Source organism: Scomber japonicus, chromosome 5 (assembly GCF_027409825.1).
Source record: "Scomber japonicus isolate fScoJap1 chromosome 5, fScoJap1.pri, whole genome shotgun sequence".
Lineage (NCBI taxonomy): Eukaryota > Metazoa > Chordata > Actinopteri > Scombriformes > Scombridae > Scomber > Scomber japonicus.
This window is the reverse complement of record NC_070582.1, coordinates 7,371,220-7,398,555: the sequence shown is the minus strand read 5'-3', so window position 1 is coordinate 7,398,555 and position 27,336 is coordinate 7,371,220. Positions and strand designations below refer to the sequence as shown.

The following is a 27,336-nucleotide window of genomic DNA, read 5'->3' as shown; positions in this document are numbered from 1 at the left end:
ATTTCTCATCGGGAATTTCTTGCAGTCCAATTCTTGTGTCTATCAGCCCTGTGATACTGTCAGTAAATAACTTTGATCTCTATTAAAACACATTATATTTAAACATTATTGATTGCCTGATATTGTCTATCTGCTATGTGACGTCATGACTACAAGCCTTTAAATTTGTCTATTGTACCAAATTGTTCTACTTAAAATCTATAACAAGCCAAACTGACTTCTGGGTGCACAATTCATTAAAAAAAGAGGGCATAGTTTTGGGATAAAAAGATCCAGATGTGAACACAGCTAAATATGCAACGACACAAAACAGCCAATCCAAATAATCCAGGTTGTCTACTTCACTCTCGTTACCTTTTCTTTTTCTTTTTTTCTCGCTTCTTCAGTTTCTCCAGGTCTTTCTTGGCGAGTTCGATGATGTCAGAAGTCTCCTTCTCGGGGGCCAGCAGCGGCGTGGAGAAAGATCCGGGCCCTCCGTAGAACGACTGACGGTTGGAGGCACGGGACAAATTCTTCCTCAGGTTCTCGTTCACGGCCTCGCTCTCCAGGAGTTTGGCTCTGAGGAGAAGATCAAGGAACGCAGACATCAGACAGGATATACTCAGGATACACAGGACACACCCACTAGGGCTGCAATTAACCTTTTTTTTATTATCAATGCATCTATTGATTTAGTTGATTCATTGATTAGTTATTTGGCCTATAAAATTTCAGAAAATAGTGAAAAGTGTTGGTAACTGTTTCTGAAAACCTAAAATACAACCTTAAATGTCTTGTTTTGTTTTAGACTGTCAACCTACACTTCATATTAGCTGCTGTGCTCATGTCCTTTTCTATGATTGTCAGTTTTTGAGCCACAACAAAGGTCAAAACATGGCCTGCAGCAGATTATATAAGGCTTGTTTGCCTTTAGCTGGAAATGCCTTTTGCTATGTCATAAAACATGTAGTAAAATGGCAAGGGCTGATGAAAAGATGAAAGTTAATCACCGCAACCAAGAGATGTTCTTGATGATACAGTCATAAATGAGCACATAAAAATATTAGGCTGCTGGGTCTAATAGTGTGTGAGATTGGCTGCAGACAGATAAACACAAGCACACGCAGACAAACAGACACATACGACCAAAGGCATGATTTCCTTCCAGGCTGACAAAAATAGGTCCTTCTGTTATTTGGTTTTTCGTTTGTTTGCTTTAAAGTCATCATGCACTTGAGCAATTTCATAAAAAGAGAACGAGGAAATCAATAACAGCATTTTACTGTACAATGAGAGATATTTACCTGAGCTCTTCAATCTCTTTGATGTAACCCTGAATCATGTTGCCAATCTCCTCAGTGCCTCCTTCACCTGGAAAAAGAAACAGAATAGATTCCAAATGAGAGAGATAAAGAAGAACTGCATCATGTATTCACTGTAATAGCAATGACAGAGCAAGAAAAAGACTAAAGCATTAAAAAACCCAACATGAGCTTGCTGAAAAAGTCTTTGCCTAAACTAATCTAATAGTTTGAGTCTGCAGGTTCCTCCTACCTGCCCTGGCGAGGGCCTGGTTTGCTTGGTCACTGATCAGCTGGGTGAGCCGCGCTCTCTGGGCATCGATGGTCTCCTGCATGGCCTTCACCCTCACTCTCAGGTTGCTGTTCTCCGTCTGCAGCATGGAGTTCTCATGGAACAAGTCGCTGAAGCTCTCCATGCCGTCCTCGCCCGCCAAGCGTTTACCCTGCACAGAGGAGAATGATATATACATAAATCTCATCTAACATGACTGGTAAATTCATTTTTTCCATTGCTCCTGCCCTTTAAACTTCTTCCTCTCTCCTCACCGACTTGTACTCCATCAGCTCTATCTGCAGTCGAGCTATCTCCGTCCTGAGAGCGCTGATCTGCTGGCTGGCCTTGTCCTGGTTCACCATCACCTTGTTCTTGATGTTCCTGGCTCGGTTGGCGTACTTCAGCGTGTTCAGCGTCTCCATGAAGTCACGGTCAGACGGGCTGATGCATGCGATCATCACTGTTTGGCTGAGGCGAGAAGAAGAGAAGGAGATGGATGTTTAGTGTCTGACTCACATTGTGATATTTTTGATAACATTTCCAGATATTTATATAAACTATATGTTTGATGTATGATCCAACAGCCGAACAATACGAAGCTGATTGAATCTAGGTGGAAATATTTCTCAGCTTGAATGCTTTGGTGAGGAAAATTGACGTTTAATGCTGATAAAACATTCTCATTTGAAAGCATCTGTGATAATACTTTGATTTAAAAGTACACTCTTAAATGACCGTCCACATTTTTCAATTCTGAATACTTCCCTTGTCTCTAAACAGAAGTCATATATCACAAGATGGCCTGCATCATTGTCTGATATTGTGTATATTTAACACACTGTCTCATATATGCTTTGTTAAAATGCTATTGGTAGATTAATGGACATCCTAATCCTAATCACACTCCTTTATTCTCCAATTCATTCCTGATGAATGATTTCCATTTGTAATCTTTGACTAATCACACTTAACCACCAACCTGTTTCCTCCTAAAGAGTCCTGTAGAAGTCGGGTGAGTTTGGAGTCTCTGTAAGGCACGTGTGAGGAGCGTTTGCTCCGGTCGCCCAAAGCACTGATTACATTCCCCAGAGCGAGCTGCAGGAACAGACGGGGAGCAGAGAGGTGACAATATATTTAAACAGCTGACTTGTTTATATTGACACAAAATAAATACAATGTAAGTGTGTCACCTAAACAGGGCTCAAAGCATGGGTGTGACATTTTATTTCATTTATTTCACACATTTTGTCTTTTTATTCCTTAACTCAATTAGAGGCATTTTATATTTCCATTGTGATCTTATTGTAAAAATTCTGTGATTTTTCCTGCTTTCACCAACAACATGTTAACTTCCTCTGTCTGAAAAATCCCTCAAAATAATCTGAAGAGCTTTAATTTAACAGAAAGAATCCACAAAAACAGTTTTAACAAAAAAATAGCTTGCAGTACTTTGCATTTGTGATTATTTTAGAAAAGAGAAAAGAGAAAAGAACACATTTAAACAGTAGATGAATTTTCATTTAATCTATCAATTACTGATTATAGTGCTGCAGACTTAAGCTGTAATTCTGTAGATAAAACTGTAAAGATCATGTTTAATGATTTTTAAGATGTCAATCCTACCACTTTTTGCTTTAATGATGATATATTTACAGATGTATGCCCCTCTCTGTTGTATTATTGTTGCTTGGCTTGACGTCTTTTATTAAATTTAGCCACTAGATGGCAGTCAAACCCTATTATATCAATGCTCCCCTTCTTATCAGGGTGACTTCACCAACTTTGCTTGAGGGGGGAGAAGCTCACCAGTCCACAGTTGATGGAGATGCCCTCTTTGGCTCGATCACCCGTCGCTCCGGTTCTCTTCAGCCTCTCTGAACCGGCGAGGTCAACAAAGTGAAACTTGGCTGTCAGCGTCTCGTACTCGTCCATCTCAGAGTTGCCGTTGGACACTCTGTTATCAGTCTCATTGTCTTGCTGTGAGTGACAAGGACAAAAACAAATCACTGTTTTTATTTTATCCTTATCTAACCCAGTATATGTATACACACGCAGATAATATAAGTTTTATTAGTTCAGTCTTCTACTGAATGTATTTGATGCATATGTTATAGTTAAGAGCCCTGGGGGAAAATAAAACATTTGGGAACTTTGTGGTAGCTCAGATGTTGCTCAGTGTGATGATGTACGAACATTGTCGGAGGCACAGACGCGGACTTGGCACAGGTGGATGGTGAAGATGGCGTGGGATCGAGAACTCTGGACGTTCATCTGAGTGCTGGCTGTGGTGCGAGACAGAGCCCCCAGCTTCAGGCACTGCATCATCTGGAAAGAGAAAGAGAAAGAGAAAGAGAAAGAGAAGAGAGAGAGAGAGAGAGAGAGAGAGAGAGAGAGAGAGAGAGAGAGAGAGAGAGAGAGAGAGAGAGAGAGAGAGAGATTAACACACTGGTCCAATTCATGTTGATGTAACTGGATATAAAACACAAATGTCCTCTGGCATATTTAAATATAAACATCAGTGCGGTTGGTTGCAATCTGCAAGCTCACCACTAGATGCCACTAAATCCTACAGATCTATTAGTTTCTGCTTTTTTACATCAAGAAAACAATACTATATACAATATAAAAATAAAAACCGTTGTCTGACAACCTGGTTAGCTTCTGAATTACTGGATTTGAATTAACAGTTTAGATGCAGCGTAGTGTCCAAAGCATATTCAGACTCCATTGAATTAACAATGGGCTATATTTTTGTTACACACACACACACACACACACACACACACTACTGTACCTCTGCCTCAGAGGAAACGGTCCGTGTGGTCACTCCCACTGTGTAGATTCCTCCGTTGGCGTCCTCGTGAATCTTGATGTGAGATTTCTGCTTCATGTCTCTTACGGAGTCAAACAAGTCCAGAACTTCCTCATTGTAAAGCTGCACAGATGCAAAACACAAGACAAATATATTTATATAACACGCTCTTCCTGACCGCTGTCTCGCACATGCCCAGGCAGAGTTAGCTGAATACAGGAAATATTTGGACAACTATCCGCTCAGTAAGTATCAGTATCTGCCCAAGTATTCGATTTCTGTGTATGTCCTTATTTCTTCGCCATAACTCATCCATTTCATCCACCTCTCCAATTCCAGGTCGTCTCCAGGAATTTGAACACTGTCGCAGTCTGAAGGAGCAGCACAACTGTCAATTCACATCATTCCTGTTAACTCTTCCTGTCTGCCCCCCTCCTCCTCCTCCAACACCTCCTAACCCCACGATGACAGCTGCTGCAGTTCAATTGTCAGTGTGGATATTTTCAAGTGATGGAGAGCTGGTGTTAAAGCTTGTTAAATGAGCAGTGTCAACAACATAAGCCTGACCTATGACATCTCTGTAAATGCCTGTCCTAATGTGAGAGAAACAGAGATTATATTATGTATCTTTTACTTGGTTAAACAAGAAAAAAAAACATAGTTTACGATGATGCAGCAGAGTGGACGAGTACCTCGAGGAACTGGGCGTTGATCTTAAACTCGGGTACAGGCCGTCCCTGCTCCTGAGCGGCCTGTCGGCGCTCCTCGATGCCCTTGAAGAGGTGGTGGACGGCGCGAGGAATGATACCCAGCTCGTCGTCTACGATGTTGACGTCAAAGCCCGTCCCCATGGTGTAGGTCTTCCCCGAACCCGTCTGGATGGAGAGGAGAAAATGTCATGAAGAAGAACTAAAAGACAAGACAGCTTAGCTTTTAATGAGACATAACTGGAATCTGAAAGGTTGACCTCATATTTGGCAATGAGTAGAAAATGAGCTTTAAATCTCAATATCAGACTTCAGACTTATTTGCAACTACTATTCTGTGAACTTGTTTTTATTTTTAACCTATTAATGTTGTTTTAATGGCATTTTTAGGCCATGAGACACACCATGACCTACTGTATTACTATTGTGTTTTAGAGTGCCATTACCTTATTAATAGCATTTTAACCTAAAGGTAAGGGTAGCTTTAAATCTCAGCATCAAACTTCAGACTTATTTGTAACTTACTAAAATTTGTATTTACATAATTTTAACCTATTAATGTTGTTTTAATGGCATTTTTAGACCATGACCTACTGTACTACTATTGTGTCCAAGTTTAATCCTGTTTGAATTGTATGTTTTACACTACTACTATTAACTACTAACATCTCAACATTACATGATTGTTCAACATCTAATTCCAAAACCACATTAATCAGCTGCTACTATATAACAGCCTCCAGTTTGTTTTCGGGAAGACTTCCCAACAGCATGTTGAAACCTGGCTGTGAGGGATTTGCTCATTTATCATTGAGCCACATTAGTATTCGGGAGGTCGTCCGCTGATGTTAGGCAGATCAGAGCTCTGTGTGGGCCGGTCAAGCTCTTCCACAACAAATTGGGATAATAATTCCTTACTGGATTTGGCCTCGTGTACAATGGCGATGTCGTGTTAAAACAGGAAAGGGCAACAAATTTGGAGGGACAGCATCTCACAATATATCATTGCTGTAGCTGTTTTTCTCCAAAATTGGATCTGAAGCACAAACAATGAGAAGCAGCCTTGAGCAGGATATGAGATGTTAAGTGCTACACAAATTATTATTGTCATTACATGCTGTTATTTAGAGGTGTAATTTACTTTTGTTGTATATTTTTTTCCGCTGTCATCAGCTTCAGTAATGCCTCTAGACATTCGCTGGAAAATGGGCAATGAACTATTAACTCATTACTTTGGCCTGGGGGCTACACATGGAGCTGTAGAGCAAGTTTTTCTTGTTGTGGCTGCGTTCATACTGTTCAAATGAGGATGCTGTCACTGGATATATTAGTACCAGGATATCAGTGGCACCTCTTGCTTAAAATAAAATAAACTCGGGCTTTAAACAGCCCAGCATCCTTTTGATATGACAGAAGATTTACTCTCTGCTCTCCTGATCATTACTGTTTATATCTGCAACCCAACCGGGAAGAGTTCTTGTGATGCGGCCGAGTGGGTCGCTCTAAATCTAGATTAGTCCCCTAAACAGGTCTGATCCAGGCCAAAGCAACCGCTGCCTCTGTGTGTGTGTGTGTGTGTGTGTGTATGTATATGTATGTGTGAGAGAGAGAGTGAGAGTGAGAGTGAGTGAGTGAGTGAGTGAGAGCGTGTGTGTGTGTGTGTGTGTGTGTGTGTGTGTGTGTGTGTGTGTGTGTGCGTGTGTGTGTGTGTGTGTGTGTGTGCGTGTGTGTGCGTGTGTGTGCGTGTGTGTGTGTGTGTGTGCTTTCAGAGGCAGTTACTGGGGAGATATGGGTTAATGTGGACACACATTAAAGATGTATACTGCAGCTGTCTAAGAGGTGTGTACGCACTTCACTTCACTTTGACTCATGTGAGTGCCGTACAGCAGGGGACTCGGTCGCCAGGCAACCTGAGCAGTAGGGGAGGCGAGGGAGGTGAGGGAGGTGACGGACGCCCAGACTTGCATGTCATTTCCATGCGGAGGAAAACAAAGCGGGAGAAGGAAGTGGAAGTGAAGGAGCAGTAACCGGAGAAAAAGAGAAGAGGAGTGGGCTGCAGCTAACAACTACCAATTATTTCATGACTTTCTTGACTTATTATTTGTTTATTTTATCTATTAAGTGCGGAAATAAGTAGGTATAAATGCCCATCAGGATTTCCCAGAGCCCATTATGACATATGTAACTTTTTCTCTTTGTTCAAACAAGAGTCCAAAATGCATAAATATCAATTTTACTATCATATACATGAGTTAAAACAAAAATTACAAGCTGTAATCTGTAAAATGTTTGGTATGTTAATGAATAACTGATTATCTTAGATTATCTGTGGATTCATTTGCTGCCAATATACTGTAATAATAAATGAATCAACTTCAGCTATACAGGGGCGTATCACTCATTATATTTCTGATATTTCAAATACTAAATACAGTGTACAAATCATTTTGATTTTCCATCTCTTCCAAATATTTGACTTCCTGTATGAATGATCTCATAACAAGGAGTTTTTGAAAGCAGTATCCAGTAAAATAGCATCAAAAACATGCTAACATGGACTCTTTATTTATTTAAGGACTATTTTGTGTTGTTTTATTCATGTTTCTTGGTATTTATGTTATAGATATTGTGTTTTGGTCACATCTATTTTCATTTTTTACTCTTTCCTGTTTTTAATTCAGCTATTTACGTCCACGCTGTGATGATACAACACTGGTCTGGTTTCCTAACTGACATTGTTAAAGAAACAACCTTAAGCTCTGTGCATCTTGCAATAGCAGGCTCACTGCCAGTAATGCCATTAATACCACAAGTTAATCCTTAAATTGCTCTTCAAGGTATGGTGTGTGTGTGTGTGTGTGTGTGTGTGTGGCGGCACTAATAAATGAGTACAGTAAGTCAGTGTGTGTGCAGAGGAGACAGTTATTTCTCTGGAATTTGTAGGATTATAAAGCCTGAGCTCCTCGTGACTTCACATCCAGCTTTACATGACTGCAAACATTAAGATGTGCATACATAAATTAACAAACAGGACTTCAGCCACATGAACTAGGGCTGCATGATACTTTGATACTGTGTAATTTCTATATTAACTTTAAACTGAAATAATATTGGGATGCTGTCAGTATACTGTCCTTTAACATGTCGTCTCGATGAATAATTACAACTACACTGCAGTTTAAAACGATTAAAATATAGATTTAATTTAAATATCATTTTGGTTGACTTCTGCCTCTACATATACTGAACATATTACAAGTCTGTTCAACCTAGAAGAAAAGTGTTTCTACCTTTTGTTTATTCTTCTTTTTTGTTTTTCTTTATCCAAAGTAGAGCTGCAACTGACTATTATTTCATTTATTGGTTAATATGAGGATTTATTTTCTCGATTAATCATTTGGTCTATAAAAAGTTCAGAAAAAAGTGACAAAGAAGTAACCACTACATGTTTGGTATTTCTCCTTAAAAAGTGGCTCAAGCAATTATTTGACAATCAAATATTTGCAGATTAATTCTCAGTCTATCTGAAAATTAGTCAATTGAACCATTTAATTATTGCAGTTCTGATCTGAATTGGGAGTCTAAGAAGAATAGAGGGTGTTGTATGTTGGATATATTATAGTCCTCTGAAATTTTGGGCTGAATAAATAAAATACACACCGTACCATATGAGTAAATATTCTTGTAAATACAGTACTGTGAGGTTGTCTAAAATCATATCTCTCAGCCTCACTTGGTGGTACAAGGTCAACTAGGTTTAAATTCCTCCAACAGAAGTCTCCTCCTGTGTCCTTTTACCCAAACGTCAACACTTCCCACCTCTGAATCACGCCCCTCCTCTCTTTCTCCTCTAACACACACACACACACACACACACACACACACACACACACACACGTTCTCTAAAGCCCCGTCAGCACTGCAGCTGTGATGCCGAGCACACAAAGACTCGCCTGTCCGTATGCGAAGACGGTGGCGTTGTATCCCTCGAAGCAGCCGTCGATCAGCTTCTCGGTGCAGGTGGAGAAGATGCTGTCCTGCTGGGAGTCCATGTCGAACACGTAGTCGTAGGTGAAGGACTTGTCTTTGCCCAGGATCACCTGAGGCTCCCCGGGCATCACATACGTACAGATGTGACATCCTTCGATCTTCTCGCGGGCCAGCTGAGGACGAATCCTGCAGAAAATACACACACAAAAAAGAACAAAGATATGAGATGAGATTGTTGATGTTAGACAGAGCAGAGGTGTGAAACTCATTTTCATTCAAGGGCCGTACACAGACCAATTTGATCTCATGTGGGCCGGATCATTAAAAAGATGGAGGGAAAGAAGGAACAAAGGAAGGAAATAAGAAAGGAAGGAAGGAAAGACAGGCAAAAGGAAGGAAGGAAGAAAGGTAGGAAAGAGAGATAATGAAGGACGGACAGACAGAAGGAAGGAAGGGAGGAAGGACAGATGGAAAGTAGAAAGGAAGGAAGGACAGAAGGAAGGAAGGGAGAAAGGAAGGAAGGACAGATGGAAGGAAGGACAGAAGAGCACTGGATGGCAAGTGGGCCGGCCCCTCAGCGGGCCCTATCTGGCCTCATGATTGATCCACAAATTAAAAAAAAAAAACCCAAACAAACACAAAAGAAAACAAATTCCCAGAGTGATCAGAAACATCTGTCACAGCATTTGTTACAGAAAACCAAACCGCTGTCTCTCGTAGGCCACCAGAATTGATTCGTGAGAGCAGCTGACCTCCGTGGCTTTGCATACTGAGAAATAAAAAATGAAGAGGGTTTTTTTTTTTTTTTTTACTGTAAATTAGAGAAAAATGCCAAACCCAAAGCTGTTGGCACACACACAACAGCAGCAGCAGCAACAACACAGCACTGGATTGAAACTTCAACCGCACCCAAAAAACCACAGAGACAAATAAAAACATAAAAGTATTGATAACATGATAAGATGATGAATTGATAACGGACTGCTGCCAAATCTGAGTGATTTGAGAACATCGTAAAGTATTGTGCAACAAAATAAAAAAAATGAGAATATTGACAAAAAAAACAACTCACAATAACCCTAACCCTCCCTTCCTCCTCCTTTCTTTAATTTTTCCTTCATTCTTCCCCTCCTTCCCTCTTTCTTTGCTCCCTTCTTTCTTTCCTCCTTCCATACTTCCTTCCTTCCTCTTTTCCTCCCTCCCTTCCTTCCTCTTTTCCTCCTTACCTCTTTTCCTCCCTCCTTCCTTCCTTCCTTCTTTCCTCCCTCCCTTCCTTCCTCTTTTCTTCCCTTCTTACTCCTTTACTTCCTTCCTTCCTCTTTTCCTCCCTCCTTACTCCCTTCCTTCCTTCCTCCCTCATTCTTTCCTGCCTTCCTACTTTCCTTCCTCATTTCCTTCCTTCCTTCCTTCCTTCCTTCCTCCTGTCCTTGATAACTACCTAAAAGCTAAAATACAGAATCAACGGTGCAGTAATAATAATATCACATTATTTCTTATGATTGACAGACAAGAAATGATTTTCAAAACGTCAATTAAAACACAAATGGGGAACATCTTTTGAAATATTGATGAAAAATCACAAAAGCAGCATCACTAAAATATGATGCAGAGTGTTTTTTGTACGACAGCGACAAGGTCATCTCCTCCGACTCTGACCCAATACTTTGTCCCATAAAACCAGCTGGGTTAATACTTTAGCGTGTGTGACAACGCTGCAATGCCGAATGTTAGAGATGTTCTCTCAAATGTAATCTGACGGGGGATTAACCGATTTCACGTGGATGAGAGAGAGAGATAGATGAGTGTGTTCATTTTGCAGTGGAAGTGAAAGTGAGCATTTATGGGAGTTTTTATTTTTTAAGTGAAAGAAAAAAGAAAGATGGTGGAACAAATAGTACAACGCAGTCGGGGACGTCTGCGCTCAAGGACAAAGAAAGCTGGAGAGAAAACACTTTTTGAATGTCAGTCTGAAGGTTAGAGACACATGAGGGTAAAAAAAAAACACTAGAAGAAGAAAAGAAATCGAGGTGCCTGAGGCTTTCTATCAATGTTCACCCAAATGAGTCACACTGAGATACTTTACACACAAAATATGTAGCTATAGTTATATTACAGTGATTACCATTCATGATATTATAACAGTCCATATAAAACCACCACAAACACCTTATAGCTAAAAAGTATGGTTGCAAATGTTTCAATTTTATCTTTTATTAAATATTTCCAGAATCATATTATATAAATATGATCACATTTATTTAGTTTTATGCAGTTTTGAATGATTTATTCAAGTTTTAAACACATGTCTGATCTGAAGAATAACAACAGAACACAGTTTATTAAAATGATCAGTCAATCAATGTGATCTTTTTAATGGGATTCGGCCAAAATGAGCCATTTTATGATATAAAGTAATGTTGAAAGGTTGTTTTTTGCATCAATATTAATTTTGATTTCTGCACTCTACTCCTGCATTCAAGTTCATTAAGATGTCATGTATTCATTAGTTTGATGCACTGATGACCTGAATGAGACAGTAGTCCTTAATCATGAACCTCATGTTACATGTTATACAATGCTGCTTTATTGTGTGTTTACTGAACTCTCTCCTCACATAAGGAACTGAATCTAGGAGCTGGAAACCCAAATTAATGTAATTCATTATCTGCTTTAAGAAACTGAGTTTTAATATTAAAGGGTCAGTTTTATTATTTGCTAACTAATTATATTACCTCCTGCCTTAGTATTTACTTTATGTAGTTGTTGTACTGATCTTGTCTGGAGTCATTTTCTGTGTCTATCTTCTACTTATTTATATATTTTGTATTTATTTATACAGTTTTTAAGAATTATTTTATGTTTTGCCTATATTGATGCAGTTATCATAGCTGTAATAGGGATCAGTGTGGATGGTGATGACTGGGGAGGGGTTTGATTGTTGGGGGGGGGGGCTATTGTTTCATTGTTATTGTGAATAATGAAAATAAAAAATGAAATCACAAAAAATAAATAAATATTGAAGGGTCAGGTTTGCTTTAATGTGAGGTGTTAGCATCCACACAGCTGCAAATGAATCATTCCAGCATCTATTGTATGTTCTCCTCTCTACTCAATGGTTAAACGCCCGGCCAGCTTTAAACTAACTCTCCTGATGGGTTCAGTTCACAAACAAGCTTGGAAGAAAAGCACCTGACAGTGAGGCCTGCCAGTCTCTGTGTCCCTGTGTGGATAAGGGTCTCATTGTGCCTCCCAGTCCAGGCAGAACAATGCAGTGAGAGAAATACAGTGAGACCATTGTGTCCGTCTGTGTGACACTGGATCCCAGCGCTGACACCATCGCCACGGCTACGGGATTACAACGGCCGGACGGAGGAGTGGGAGGAGAGGTAGGAGAGGTAACGGTCGCAGAATGAAAGATGGCACACATGAACTTTCCCACTGATTCCTTCACCAGACGTTATCCTGTAATGCCGTTAGACTTCAAGGGTCTCAGGGTGTTTGTGGCATGCATTCATTTTCAGGCTGGTGAATCTGACACTTGACGACCGGTTGCTTTTAATGACAGAGTAGAAACATCAAGTTTAAAGCAGCTCAAGCCAAAGATTTTCAAGGTTATTACCTACCAGGCAACCTCATTGTAAAAGATGCTTTTTACAATGCTGCTTAAAAGCTGCTTTAAAAAGTAGAAACATGTGAGCACGCTGCACCATACTGCACTGATAATGACTGCTGCAGAAATGAGCACACTCAGCATTAACTGCTTTAAAAAGGTAACCATACACAGTCACCTGCAGGAGCTTTTGCTTAGGTCAGCTACTTTTAACCACAGTTAGATGTTAAATGCACAGCTGCATCTAAAGGATTTAAGATTGTACGTATGTTGTATTTATTGATATGCAACATTTGGAAATGAATGTTTTGTGAGGCTCAGCTTTTTAAGTCCAATGTCCGTGGTCCTTTTTCCTTGATATTGTTGCCAGTGCATTTGATGATATTGGGATTCATAAGGGCAAATTTTACATGTTTAGTACCTGTTTGTGAGTAGAGCTGTAAAGCTGCAGGGCTTTATTGCAGTTTGGGGCGAAGCTGAACCATTTATAAAATCTTCTTATTCCCTTATTGCCACCTTATTTCCCACAAGCTAATAAACATGTTTAATGATCTTTGAAAATTTAGTACATAGCTCACTTGCATGATTTTGGAGAATAAAGCAGTGGGACATCCTGATTAGCTTTTTCATCTCTGATACTAAACTAAGTTATTAAATCTTAGAAATATAATATCAACCAACCCAATACATGTGGGTTTTATTAGACGTTATTTTCTTCATTTTCTCTATTACCTCAAATCACATATTGTAAAGTCAAAACTGAGAGAAATCTGAGCTCCAAGTGTCTAAACAGACAGATCACATCTTCAGTACAGATCTGTTCATTTCTCTCTTCCTTCTGTCCTCCCTCCTACCTTCCTTCTGTCCTCCCTCCCTCCTTCTCTCTTTCTTTCCTTCCCCCTATCTTACTCCCCTCCTTCCTTCCTTCCTTCTCCCTCCCTTCCTTCTTTCCCTCCTTCCTCCCTCCCTCCCTCCTGTCCTTCCTTCTTCCTCCCTCCTTCCTTCTTCCTCCCTCCTTTCCTTCCTGATATCCTTCCTCGACTCGAGGACAACAGGAGGGTTAAAAGACTGATATCAATATTAAATACAAACCCCCCCCCCCCCCCCAATAATGATAAAAAGGAAAAGAAAAAGATATTTAAACCATCTTAAATATGATCACAACACATAAGACGAGTAAAAATGACTTTACAAGATTAAAAAATAACTGTCCACAGTGACTGAGGGAGAAAGTTGCTTTGGGTTTTCTTCATATCAACAACTTTTTACTGGCATCTGAAACATGTAGGAGAAAACCAAAGCTGACTAACTGCTCTTCTCGTCATCCTCCATATTGAGGTATGATGTTCGGTTACATTTTTGAGGGGGTGCACATGAACGTTTGGGAGTATCCAGGGTGCTCCTCCTCCTCTGTTGCTACAACCAAACCCTTCACACCCACAAGAATAAATCTCACTTTAACTATTTCCCTTTCCAAGCTTGTCTCTGAGGCTCTGTCTGGAATCTGTCACAGCACTGAGCAGCTCTCATCGTACATGCAGCTGATGCTCAGGAAAAGACTCAAACACGCTCCCAACACGACCCAAAACAAATGTTCCCGTTGAGCCTCCTCAGACGTTCTATTGTTTGGATCTCGTGAGGCTGTCGTAACGCACAATAAACACCATCCCAGTTAGAAAATCAATTAGTTTCTGTGTCGAATTCGCCGTATTTAATCGATTACATGTTTCCGGGGGCCCGTAAGAATGCTCTATAAATCTAATCCTTTCCCGTAACCACAAGGGGGGAGAGGGGGGGTCTTTGTTTCAGACGATTTAACTCTCTAATTGGGCGTGTAATCCTGTCTGTTTCAACACTCACACCCACAATACTTTCCCACACAGGAATCTGATGGCATTCCCAAATTTGCTCTCTTTTCGTCTGAGGAGTATAATCATTATCTTTATCTTAGTCAAACAGCCCCCCCCCCCCCCCAAAACCCAACATCTCAGCCTCCATTAGGGATAAGTGATGGGTAGGGATTCCTTTATATACACTATTAATAATCTCCTTTGCATAAAGAAGAAAACCATTATAAAAAAAATGTCTACCACCACCAGCATAAACTAAAAAAAAGTCTAAAATTATGATGCAAATAGTAAAATATTGCAATTTTTTAGCAAAGCAGTGAAATTGTAGAAAAATGGCAACATTAGCACTCAGAAAATTATATTTATTTCACTTCCTGCAATAATCACCTGTGATATCGCTCTATGGTAATACTGCATTACTGGAAACTAACCTTTACATTATTATAAAGAAACTGAAATATTGTTATTATATTAAGCTTTAAGATAAATTCATTGATTATACTTTAGCATGAAAGAGCAGATATTGATAATAGAGCCCAACCAATATATCGGTCAGCCGATATTGGCCTATCACAGATATATCACAGTATCTGCATATAAATGTTGCCCATTAATATATTTATTTAAAGTTATATAGGCAGCATCTTGTGTATATTTGATCCTTGTTCTTAATTCAAGTTTAATATATAATTATGTTTTTATGTTCTATAGGTTTTTTATTTATAGTTATTTATAAATATTAAATTCCCAGTGAAGTTTATTGTTTCAGTGCAATGATATAATCTTCTAACGAAAATACATATCTTTGTTAAAAGTGTTTAATAACCACATTTGAGGGATAATAATAATGTAAGATTAACAGCCGATGTATCGATATCAGACATTTTTTACTCCCTTATATCAGTATTGGCCCCAAAAGTCCAGTATTGGTTGGGGTACGGTGGCCGAGACCCGCCATAGCTGCAAATAAAAGTAACGCTGCAAACAAAAAGAAACGCTGCAAATAAAAAGACACACCGCAGCAAACAAAAATACGCTGCAAATAAAAACAAACGCCGCTGCAAATAAAAGAAACACCGCAGCAAACAAACAAAAAAAACACCGCAGTATATAATAAAAAAAAACGATGCAAATAAAAAAAGACACAACGGAAGTGGATTACCGGGGACTGTTTTTGCCGAAACACCGGAAGAAGAAACAACAACAACAGGACTACGAATTGGAAAACGAACTAGAAAGTAAGTGAAAATGGTAGTGTTTAATGTCGCTACATGTACTTTTTAATGTGTTATTTGGTCAGGCGATGTAGCCCCAGGTTTGAAGTTGAACTGGAGAATGCCGGTGTATTGTTAGCTTCGGCTAACACGGGGAGACCACTAACGAGAGTGGAAACAACTGACGGCTACATAGTTCCGGCAGCTTATTACTGTCGTTGTTCCGCCTACGGGACGGGTCGGAGGTTGGGAGGTAGCCACAAGTCCTTCTGAATGTTTTAAACACCAACCCTTAAACATATATATTCATGCCGTACATTGTTAGAAAGCATAGGTTGCCCTGATTCATTCAAGACCACTCACGACTTATATTGGTTGCTCACAGCCGTAATAGTATTAGCGATTAGCTCGGCTAGCCACTCAGCTAAAGTAAAAACAGCTATAATGCTACATACCTTCAAAGTCTTCCCTTTATCCACAACGATCATCTTATGACTCAGGACTTTCTGTACAGCTCGCCAAGTATCCATTCTTGTGAAATATGAAATCCGTTTCCATAACATCGAAATACTTTCCTCAATATGTCCATGTATTTAGTCCAACACGTAACGTAATAACACAAATAACAAACCATATACGGTCCCTTTTACGTCATTTCCTGACATACACGTACAAGCAACAACAACACAAGCAACATCGCCTGACCAAATAACACATTAAAAAGTACATGTAGCGACTCTTTCTAGTTCGTTTTCCAATTCGTAGTCCTGTTGTTGTTGTTTCTTCTTCCGGTGTTTCGGCAAAAACAGTCCCCGGTAATCCACTTCCGTTCCGTTTTTTTTGTTTGCTGCGGTGTGTCTTTTTATTTGCAGCGTTTCTTTTATATGCAGCAGCGTTTCTTTTTATTTGCAGCAGCGTTTCTTTTTGTTTGCAGCCTTACTTTTATTTGCAGCTATGGCGGGTCTGGGCCACCGTAGTACGGCCTTGATTAATAATATTATAATATTATGTAAAAATGTAAAATCACTGAACCAAATGACAAAAGCTCCATTGACTGTGATTGAACATGTGAAAGCTTTATGTGACTGAATCTGCATTAATTTCATCACATTTGTGGAGGTAGTGATGTAACATTACTGCGTGGGTCGTTTATTAATTAATATACAGATGTTTAACTACAGATGTCCGAGCATGTAAGGCTTCATGTACATTATTCATTTAAGGAGGTGACACATTATTTTAGATTAATAGCATCTAATGCATCATCAATAATGACTTCTTACAGCATTTACATATAAAATGTAAACTGAGCCTCACTGTATCAATACTGAGGCCATAAAAAAAAAAACAGTTGTGGTCACTCGTCTATTTTAGCGGCTCTGGATTTGTAGTGTGGGGAGGGGAGGAGCTGAGGTCAGAGGTCAGGAAGTCAGGGGGTCAGGGTCAAAAGGTCATGAAGGCTACACTGTAAAGACCAGTTGTCTGCTTCACGTCAGCAGGCAACTAATTCAGATACAAACACAGAAGGTGTCAAACAACTAAACCTGACATTGAGGAGTCTGTATGATTAAAGCTGCAATAGATCAACCGAATATGAAACTATTTTGATAATAAATTCATCATTTTGAGTCTTTTTTTGGAGAAAAGCTCAAATTCTCTGATTCCAGCTTCTTCAATGTGAATATTTTCTGTTTTTTTTAGTCTCCTATGATAGTAAACTTTGTGGTTTGACCAACGTGGATCGATATAAAATCATTAATTCAGAGAAATGTACTATTATTACTATTATAATTTACTATGCATTTAATAAATTCTGCATTTCTCTATTTGCACTTTTTAAGCCTTAAAACTTTCACAGCTTGTTTCTGAGCTGCTGGTGCTCAGCTGTGAATACTGAAGCACGCCCAAACCTGTTAACACCCCCCAACCCCCCAACACTGTCAAACCACCTCTTCACCACACTCAATAAATCATTAAGGGTGCAGCATATTTCTATGAGGGGAGGGGTGAAGGATATAGAAGTGTGAGAGTGAGTCCTTTCAGTTTTATCTGCAGTGTTGCACTTCTTTATAGTCGTCAAGTAAAAAAATCGGATTATCGAAATATGCAAAAAAATAACTGAAATGATTTCTAACAAAAAAGGTAAATGGAGGCTGCTACCCTGACTCTGACCTATGCAAATCTATAAACATATAATATTTATTGTATGTATGTAAAAACCTGATTCAGGTAAATGTAAAAATGTTAAAGTAGAAGTAAATATTGTTTCCATTCATTATTTCAAATTAGTCAGAAACTAACAATTATTTGTATCAATGAATCTGAAAATCATTTTTAACAGTGAATCATTTGGCCAGTAAAACATCAGATAAATGGAGTCTTAGTCTTAGTTGATCCATGTCCTCAAGTATCTTATTATCGTCTAATCAGCAGATCAAAGCCCCAAAATATTACATTTACAATAATGAAAGATGAAGAAAAGCAACAAATTCTCATATCTGCAAGTTTTGAATCAGCTGTTTTGGATGTTTTGCTTGAAAATGATTTTAAAATGATTAAATTATCAAAACATACATTTTCCTTTGACTTATTAATCGACTAGTCATTGCAGCTCTATTTCAAATGATTACATCTGAAATCTGGTCACAATGGGACAATAGAAACAATCGCTCCTGAAGTTGTACTCCTTTCCCCCCAGTGATTTACTCTGATGTTTGTTAAGAGACAGATTCACTGCAGAGACTCCAGCCGGTGCTCAGATAGAGAGGAAGAGACAGAAAGCAACCGTTGTTCATGCACACACGGACAAAAAGACCAAAGCTGTGCTCCCAGTGGTCGCTGCAGACCGGCGGAGAGTAAACAGGACAGATCTTTATGTGGAGATTTGCTGAGAGCAGCAGTGCGGCTGCTTGGGATGATGTCACCTGCCACTGTGCTGTCTGCTCAACTCCAAGCAGAACGTCTCCTCCGTCCTTCAGTAGAGCACACAATTATGTCTGTGTGAAGGACAGGGACAGGGACAGGGACAGGGACAGGGACAGGGACGGAGACAGAGACAGAGACAGAGACAGAGACAGAGACAGAGACAGAGAGAGAGAGAGAGAGAGAGAGAGAGAGAGAGAGAGAGACAGACAGACAGACAGACAGACAGACGGACAGACGGACAGACGGAGAGAAAGAGAGAGTGTGTGCAAAGAGGAGTGAAGCAGTAATAAGAGAGAAGTGTTTGCCTCACACTTGGCATGAAGCCAAACACTGCAGGCTGGTGTCTGCTCGTAATCAAAGCGAGGCAGCGTTGGTTTTAATGGTGCAGGTGAGTTGCTCTAAGGCGGTCAGTGTTATTCTGCTTCCTTTCTCACCTCTCATCCACTATACAACACCTTAGAAATCAGTTTTTAACAAGGCATAAAAACGCCAGAGGAGGAGGAAGAGTTTAGCCTTTCTTTGAGTTTACCACATCAGGACAATTCAGAACTGGTCAGGTAAGTTTTAAAACTACAGAAACATGTTCTTAATTGTCTTTGCAGCTCTTTCCTGTCATTTGGTGTAATCTTCCTGTCAGACGCTGCTTTTGAAAACATCAAACCCTGTCCAAAAGTCACCGAGTCCCTGTGTGAAACCAAAACACAACTCTTCCCAGGTCTGTGGAAGTCTTTATCTCAAGTTGCCTAAAATACCACAAGGAAGGACAAAACCCTTTTCTAAGGCCTTCATAAAAAGATAAGGAAATGACAAGAATACACCAAACCCACCAGATGTCTTTTTATAGCAGCTGTATATGAAGGTCAGTGTCCCACGTTTTAATTAAAGAAGTGTCCACAGTATAAACGAGCAGTCGGATCACACTTAACACTTTTACTGGTAATACTTTCACCAAAACTGTCAACTGCCAAAAGAAGTTTGCTCAAAATGGGACCATTACCAACCCATCTTCAATGCATGGTTGCCACTCCATTGTATTTAATTGGCCTTAATGTTTATTCAGATCCCCATTAGTTGTTACCACGGCAACGCCTGTCCTTTCTTTTTACAGTTGCATTTCAGTACGCCAGAGAGAGTCACTATAACAGTACCACTATTACATCAAATGCTATTAAATTGCATTAAAACTTGGTCTAAAAACATTAAATCGAATAAAACTAATTATTTGAACACTAAGTAATGCCTTTTTTTTATCATGTTTCCTGTTTTGAAATATAATAACCTCTTTGGTTGCTTCTTAAAACCTTTTTTCCTTCCTTAGCTTCTTATGAAATACAGTAAAATATGAATAATATCTAATCAGTGAAATACTACATGGCTTTATACATGTTGTTTTTTCTTCTTGGTGCATTTCTTTATATCTTTATGATTCATTTTAAATACTATCAGAGCAGCTTCATACATCACTAACTAATGAGATCTCATACAGGAGTTGCTACAGAATGATAATTGTACTATTCTTTCTATACTAACTGCACTTCATACAAAAAAATATAGCATGCTGGTTGCTGGCAGTGGTTGCATATTACCCTGCATGTGATCACCCCTGCCTGCAGTACGGGGATTAGAGCCACAGAGCTCAGGAACTGTGCATGGAGCGAGGGGATTGTGTTCAGGTTTACAGAGAAAGGCTCACAAAACTGTCAAAGACTTAACATGTGTGTATCCTCACTGTGCAGAGGCAGGTTTCACTACATGTGTGCTGACTACTGCAGTTTGGTTTCTCCCTTAAAAAAAAAAAAAAAAAAAAATCAACCACATGCCACAACCTACACAACCTTTAAATAAAGAAATCTTGAGTCCACTGCAGCCTCTATTTGGTGGATGCTTTTAAATCTGCCCAACGAGAAGGTACATTTTTAGTATCACACACCCCTGCTAGAAGTGGTTTCATGCTCTGCTCATTCAGCCAGACAGGACCACCTACTGTACCCAGACAAAGAGCTCAGCACACTGTCTACTTTGACTCAACATTTGGCTGCAGACGAGCTGGAGAAAAAAAAAAAATCTGTGCCACAGTCACGCACGCACAAATCCATCACTGATAAAAAGCTTTAACTTCATATCTGTTGAGATTCAACATCACTCCAAAAGTATATCATATGTGTCTTCTGTACTGTATGTCTGTGAAACGCTCTGTGAAACGCTCTGTACTCTGCGTGGCATAAAAGGATGGGGTTGCCATGGCGACCGGTAATGGAAGCGAAGAATTAAAGTCATAATCCGATCCCAGCAGGATATATAATGCCGGTCTGGCTGACTAAAAGGATGCCAAAGAGGAGGGGCGTCGGAGACAGTCGGGCTGGGCGGCTCGCTCAGCGTCCCGCCGCCCGTCACAGACTTCAGGATGAGGTTAATTCACTGACGACCCGACCGGCGAATTAGGCACGACGTCTTTCAGTGCTTCTATCCTCGTGACTGAAGCCTGGGCATCAGAAAAAAGGTTTATCATATAATTATTTTTAACCCACAGGGATAATTTCATGTCTTTTTCAAGTGTAACCACTTAGCTGGGCTGTAGTTATACACTCTATTAATTCCACAAAAAAAAAAAAAAAAACCCACAGATGCAGTTTGGGTTCAAAATCAGACTTGGGTTTAGTAGTTATAAATTATTAATTAGTCCAAAAGCTGAGTTAGAAAATAGAGATGACCTCGGTTCAAGTGCAGAAACCTTCTTCTCTTTCAACCCTCCTGTTGTCCTCGCGTCAAGGAAGGGAGGGAGGAAGAAGGAAGGAAGGAAGGAAGGAAAGATAGAAGGAAGGAATGATGGCAGGGAGGAAGAAGGAAGGAAGGATGGAAGGGAGGAAGAAAGGAGAAGGAAAGGACGAAAGGAAAGAAGGGAGGAAAGGAAGGAAGTAAAGAAGGAAGGGAGGAAGGAAAGGAATGAAGGGAGGAAGGATAGGAAGGATGGAGGAAAGAAGGCAGGAGGGAGGGAGAAAAGAAAAGAGGAAAGAAGGAAGGGAGGAAGGAAAGGAGGGAAGGAAGGAAGGAGGGAGGGAGGGAGGAAAGAAAGAAAGAGAGAAGGAGGGAGGAAGGACAGCCGTAAGGAAGGAAAGAAGGAAGGAGGGAGTGAGAAAAGAAAAGAGTAAGGAAGGAAAGAAGGAAGGGAGGAAGGAAAGAGGAAAGGAAAGAAGGAAGGGAGGAAGGACAGACAGAAGGGAGGAATGAAGGAACAGTCAAAACAGACGGGGAGGACCCGGGAGGACGACACGAAAGTTAATGCAGCATATTTTAGTGCTTCTATCAAAGTCAGCAATTAATGTAATACGATATTTGACATTTTCCAAAGAACCAATGCTAATAGTGAGAAGTTTTATGTAAACTGGCAAAAAAATATAGGTTTTAACATCAAGGTGACGGGTGGTTATTAAAGAGTTAACTCAAAGCCTGAAATAATGAGTTTGTCTTAAGGAGGACTTTACTATCTGTACAACATATGACACTCTATCCTCAGTCTCTCCATTCACATGTGAAAGAAAAATAAATACACATTTCAAAATGTCAAACATCTTCATTTTTTTTCTAATCACTTTAACATTTATAGGTTGTTTTGGCAACAGACCTCAAAATCTTACATCAGTGCACGACTTAATCCTCTAACAGGTAGAAGCTCGCCCCTCTAGAGAGTGAGAGGAAACCAAACCCTGACTCTTTAAAACCTCCCATCAAAGGTTAAAAACATCTCTGCACAGAAATATGATATTACTGAGAAACAGACATCAGTATTAAAGCTCTTATTAAAATCACTCAAAGTGACAAGAACAGAGAAGATCAATGTTTTAGGCCTTCACATTTAAAATTTGTCAAGTGTTTCCTTAAACAAATTTCTCAAAAATAAAAAGAGGAAATGAGATGTGACTGCTGTGGGACTAATAACACTATTCAAGGGTTTCAACAAACAGCTGATTATATTCTCAGTTAATCATTTTGTCTATGAAATATCAAAAAATATTGTCTCAGAGTCAAAGGTGATGTGTTTTGTCGATCTTAACCCCCCAAATATTCACTTTACTATCACGTATAACAAGGAAAAGTTTTAAATCATTACATTTGAGAAGTTGAAATTTCAAAAGAACGAGTAAAATGATTAATGATGAATCGATTATCAGAGCAACTGCAGATTCATTTTATCGATCAATTGTGGCAGCTTTAAAACTTTCAAAACATTATGAAGTGCTTTATGTGGAGGAAATATAAATACAACACTAAAATCATTCAAAACAATTTGACCTGGTACCAATCAACAAATACAGCACTAACACAGGCAAAGTATTAGGCTTCTCTGCATTGAAACAACTTGATGTCAGATATGTAAAAAAAGAAGAAGAAATTAACCGTTATGAAAGAAAACAGGTTCAAATACCAATCTATTAGTCTGTGACTGTGAAATCAGCTGTGTCCTAAACATATAAACTCTGGAAAACAATAGCAAGTCTCATCCCATGGCGTCCAAATAACAGTTTTATACTTTGAAATGATGTTTTGTCCTGTTTGCTTATTCTTTTATCACACGCTTCCAAATCCAAATTATAATATGCAAAATTTAGACAATATTTAATTTAGCCTTCAGGCGAGAGAAGATATGTGCTTTGTTTATTTCCAATCTGTTTATGGTTTTGCTATACAGGAAGAGAGGTTGTTATTTTGTACAGTTCAATTACAGCAACTAGCTTGAGGGACAAGTACATTACAGTGTAATTGGATGGATGATACAGCACGGCTCAGGGCTTCATAACCATATCACAGGTGGTTGATAAATAACCTAATGAGCAGAAATTGATGTGTGTGTGTGTGTGTGTGTGTGTGTGTCTTTGTGATATCATTTTTGACAAGTGATTGAAGACACCTTGCTAGACAAAGGGTATTTTAGATTTGGTGCTTTGTTAAAATTTAAAAAAAAGCATTGTTGAAAAATGTGTCATTAAAGAAAGCTATCAAAAGGTTACTGATTTACTACTAATAGAAAAAACTCAGATGTCATACTGTATTTGCACTAGTGTTGATAAATGTACATGTCCGAAGCAGCTACTGTGTTCATCTAGTATAAATGGGGAGAATCCATCTATTATTATTTCCATGTTGAGCTCACATAACTTTGCACTGAGTCAGATTTATTTAGAAAATGTGTTAGTTACCTAGTTTGTTACTAGGTGTGTTAACAGAGCATCAGTTAGAGAGTAAATAAATCACATATTTTAACATGAGGCCAGAGCTTACAAAAACAAGGCACACACCCAAAGCTCTGCCAGGCCACATTTTTAATCTGGCTCATGGAGGGGCTGACACTACCCTGCTGCTGACCTGAGCTCACTGGTTCATCTTCCTCTAATACAGCCTTGGATATGCATGGATATCCCACTGATCCTGCAGCACGTGAGCTGTTTGGAAAATGTGCTTTGCAAACAAACAAGGCCGCGCCGAGTCCCTGTGGCACGCTGATAACGGCTTTACTGCTTCCTGTGGGGTCAAGGGTCGGGGAGCAGACCACCCCTTCATTATCGGGGGGGGGGGGGCGTAGTAGAAGGGAGGGAGAGGGGAAGGTTTGGCAGCAGGAGGTTCGTGTCAGCGAGGGATCGTATGTAGCTGTCAACATGGATAGGACAGGGTCAGTGTCAGGGGGGGGGACATGGACCCCTTCCTCTTCTCAGTGGCATGTGTGCACGCAGATTTAAAAAAAAAAAAAGTAGTTTTCAAAACAGATGAAACTCTTTTGGTGATTTTTGGAGGTGCTGAAGTTTTGAAAAGCTGCAGATTTAACAGCTGGTTGTGTTTTTAAATGTAAAATCGTGGTTCTCTCAATAGACTGGACTCATGGGCACAGATTTGGGTAAGAACAGTAGAAACATGTCCCTATTATCATCGTCAAGGTGTTGCTCGATTGTCCCTACCCATATCTGCTTTAACTTCACATAATCTTAACATTGTGATCTCTGCTGAGTTGCCAGGTTTGTGTGTTTTCTATTAAGATAAAGAGTGAAAGGATATTGGAGATAATTGACCTGATGATATAGCAACTAGGGCTGGGCCGATATGCTTTTGTGCCGATTCGATTCTCTAACGATTTTTTTGGGTCCCGATTCGATTTAAATTGCGATTCTGATTAAACAAGTATTGCGATTTTATATTTCAATTATTGTGATTTTTTCATATTTTTTAAAAAACAATACACACATCACATCAGTTTGAGATTTATTTTTAAAACTGTGCACCTGCCCTCACAAAAAACATCCTCATCCACCAACATCTTACAATAAACTAAACTGCTACATTTAGCTGCTCTTTAGAAAATAAAAAAAAATTAAAATTAAAAAAATTAAAAATAAAATAAAATAAAAAAGTAAATTAAAAAAAATAAAATCAAAATTGAAATTAAATAAATAAATAAATAAAAATTAAATAAATAAATATATTAAAAATAAAAATCCCCAGAAAAAAATCGCGATTAATATAAAAATTGATTATTTTTTGCCCAGCCCTAATAGCAACCCTCAACTTGAAGCTCTACATTGTTGACTCGGAGCAGCAGCAGCAGCAGCAGCAGCAGTGGAGTCGGTGAGGTGGAGAATCTGGAGCAGTCAGTATTTATAGTTTAAACATTTTCAAATGTCACAGCGCTGAAAATGACTTCACTGGACACTAAAGATCATTCAATTTTTATATTTAGCTTCAAGTGTTACGTGTTGTTTTGCTATTTCTTGATTGTTGACATGCTACTTAACTACAGTTAAATTAAGACACCTGATCTTATTAAAGAGCCAAAGTGCCAGTAAGGAGTTGAGCTAAGTGTTGTTATTAATCCAAACATGAATCTTTGAAATTAGTGGGATAAATAGTTAATATCTAATGCCATTTCTTCTCTTTTCCTACAAGATTTATGGTTGCATATGTATCATATAGAGATGAACATTATGTATAAGCTAAATTAGCCATAGTTTGACCAAATGAACTGTTGGTGACTAACAGGAATCATTTCAGCAGCAGAGAGACACAGACAGGTGAGCTGCAGCCTCTCAGGTGAACTTTGATGGTGTGATAAAGGATTGAACCATCAGTTCAGGGGTCAAATGAAAAATAATACAAATATAAGTTTAGTAGATGATTTAAAATTAGTTGAGCAACACTGTGGTGCTGTCATGAAACTCTTAAGATGTGTTGATCAAATCCACAAACTGAAAGAAAGACATAATCTCAGGTGAGGTTGGAACATTACCTGCAGATTTCTATACATATATATTTATTCTGACAGTCTATGGTGTGTTTTTAAATATTCATTTTGGTGTCAGATTTATATTTAAGTAGTATATCAATAAAATAAAATGTCAAAATTGATACGAGTCCAGTTTCAGGCCAGTCAGCAAATACATAATCAGTAAAGTAAACATTTAGCAGAGTCAGGCTTTTTATGTGTGTGTGTGTGTGTGTGTGTGTGTGTGTGTGTGTGTGTGTATGCATACATGAGCTTAAGAGGGGGGAAAGAGTGATAGACAGCAGGAACTCTTACACAATTATTTTGGCCGCCCGACAAAAAAAAGTCCATACCAAAGTTAAAACCAAACATACGCCCTTCCAGTCACTCCTATCCAGTTATGTGTTTTTATCATGCCAGGAAAAAAAGAAAAAAGGGAAGCTGCATTGTATGCTTCTATTTAATCTCTCAAAAGGAAAACTTTACTTCTTATTGCTTTCACACATAATCACAGGCACTTGTCATTTGGCAGGAGTGCAGTTTAAAAAAAAAATCACACCTCTTCAGCTGACTTGGAAGATAATCAAGAACTAAAACCACCTCACTGTTTAATTTAAATCTGTTCACAGCTGTCAAACAAATGACAACAGCTCTGAACATGCCTGGGGTGAAAACACAGCAGATCTGACTCACTTCATTATCCTTTCTTTTTCAAACTTGATAGTGTAATACAACTTTTTATTCTTAATTATAAACTATTAAATGATTCATGTTTTATACTTAGATTTGCAGCTACAATAGAAACTTCTTACTTGAATAAACCTTGTGTGAAAAGGTGCAGATATGTTATTAGAGGCAGACTGTGTGATTCTCAGCAGACGGGTGCGGAGGCTGAACTCCTCTGTGAAGACACACTGATAAGTGATAATGAACAAAAGGACCAACTGTTGAACCAATTAACTACCAAGGTTGTAAAATCTGAGGGTCTTTTGCGGTGCTCTATGTGACGGAGGGTCTATAACGAGTGTGGCTATGACTATAAATCTGAGTGTTTGACGTCACTCTTTGACTCTCTGTCTAATCCAGATTTAGTCCTGTATGTGAACAAGTGTGACTCTGGAATAAAACTCTGAAAGACAAATTGATTCTTTGTAAACCCATCTTCATCAGATTTCCATGAAAATTGGTATAAACTTTATTTGTGGACACACGAGTGTGCTATGAAAGCTACATCCTTTTTGGGAGTGGAATCCCTCCACCCATACGCAGGTTATATCTAATACCAGAGGTGTGTAATTAAATCTGGATCATCTCTAGACCAACAAATAAACTGTAACTGTATATTTATCTGGCACCACTAATATAGATCTATCAATGTAATGATGTCAAGCAGCTCATGTAACAGCAGAGCCTAAAAACAACAGCCAG

The 27,336-nt window shown here is 39.1% G+C and overlaps 1 protein-coding gene across 1 annotated transcript in view; it reads right to left on the bottom strand.

Annotated features, from left to right (window-relative positions):
• Positions 1-27,336, bottom strand: part of kif21a (kinesin family member 21A) — a 66,437-nt gene that overhangs the window by 26,416 nt on the left and 12,685 nt on the right. Inside the window, exons 2-11 of the mRNA XM_053319477.1 lie at positions 9,027-9,249; positions 5,059-5,241; positions 4,349-4,489; positions 3,748-3,879; positions 3,361-3,531; positions 2,534-2,649; positions 1,827-2,022; positions 1,534-1,723; positions 1,284-1,350; positions 355-558 (exon numbers count right to left, since the gene is read on the bottom strand). Coding sequence (XP_053175452.1) covers positions 355-558; positions 1,284-1,350; positions 1,534-1,723; positions 1,827-2,022; positions 2,534-2,649; positions 3,361-3,531; positions 3,748-3,879; positions 4,349-4,489; positions 5,059-5,241; positions 9,027-9,249 — 1,623 coding nt within the window. The remainder of the gene's footprint in view (positions 1-354; positions 559-1,283; positions 1,351-1,533; positions 1,724-1,826; positions 2,023-2,533; positions 2,650-3,360; positions 3,532-3,747; positions 3,880-4,348; positions 4,490-5,058; positions 5,242-9,026; positions 9,250-27,336) is intronic.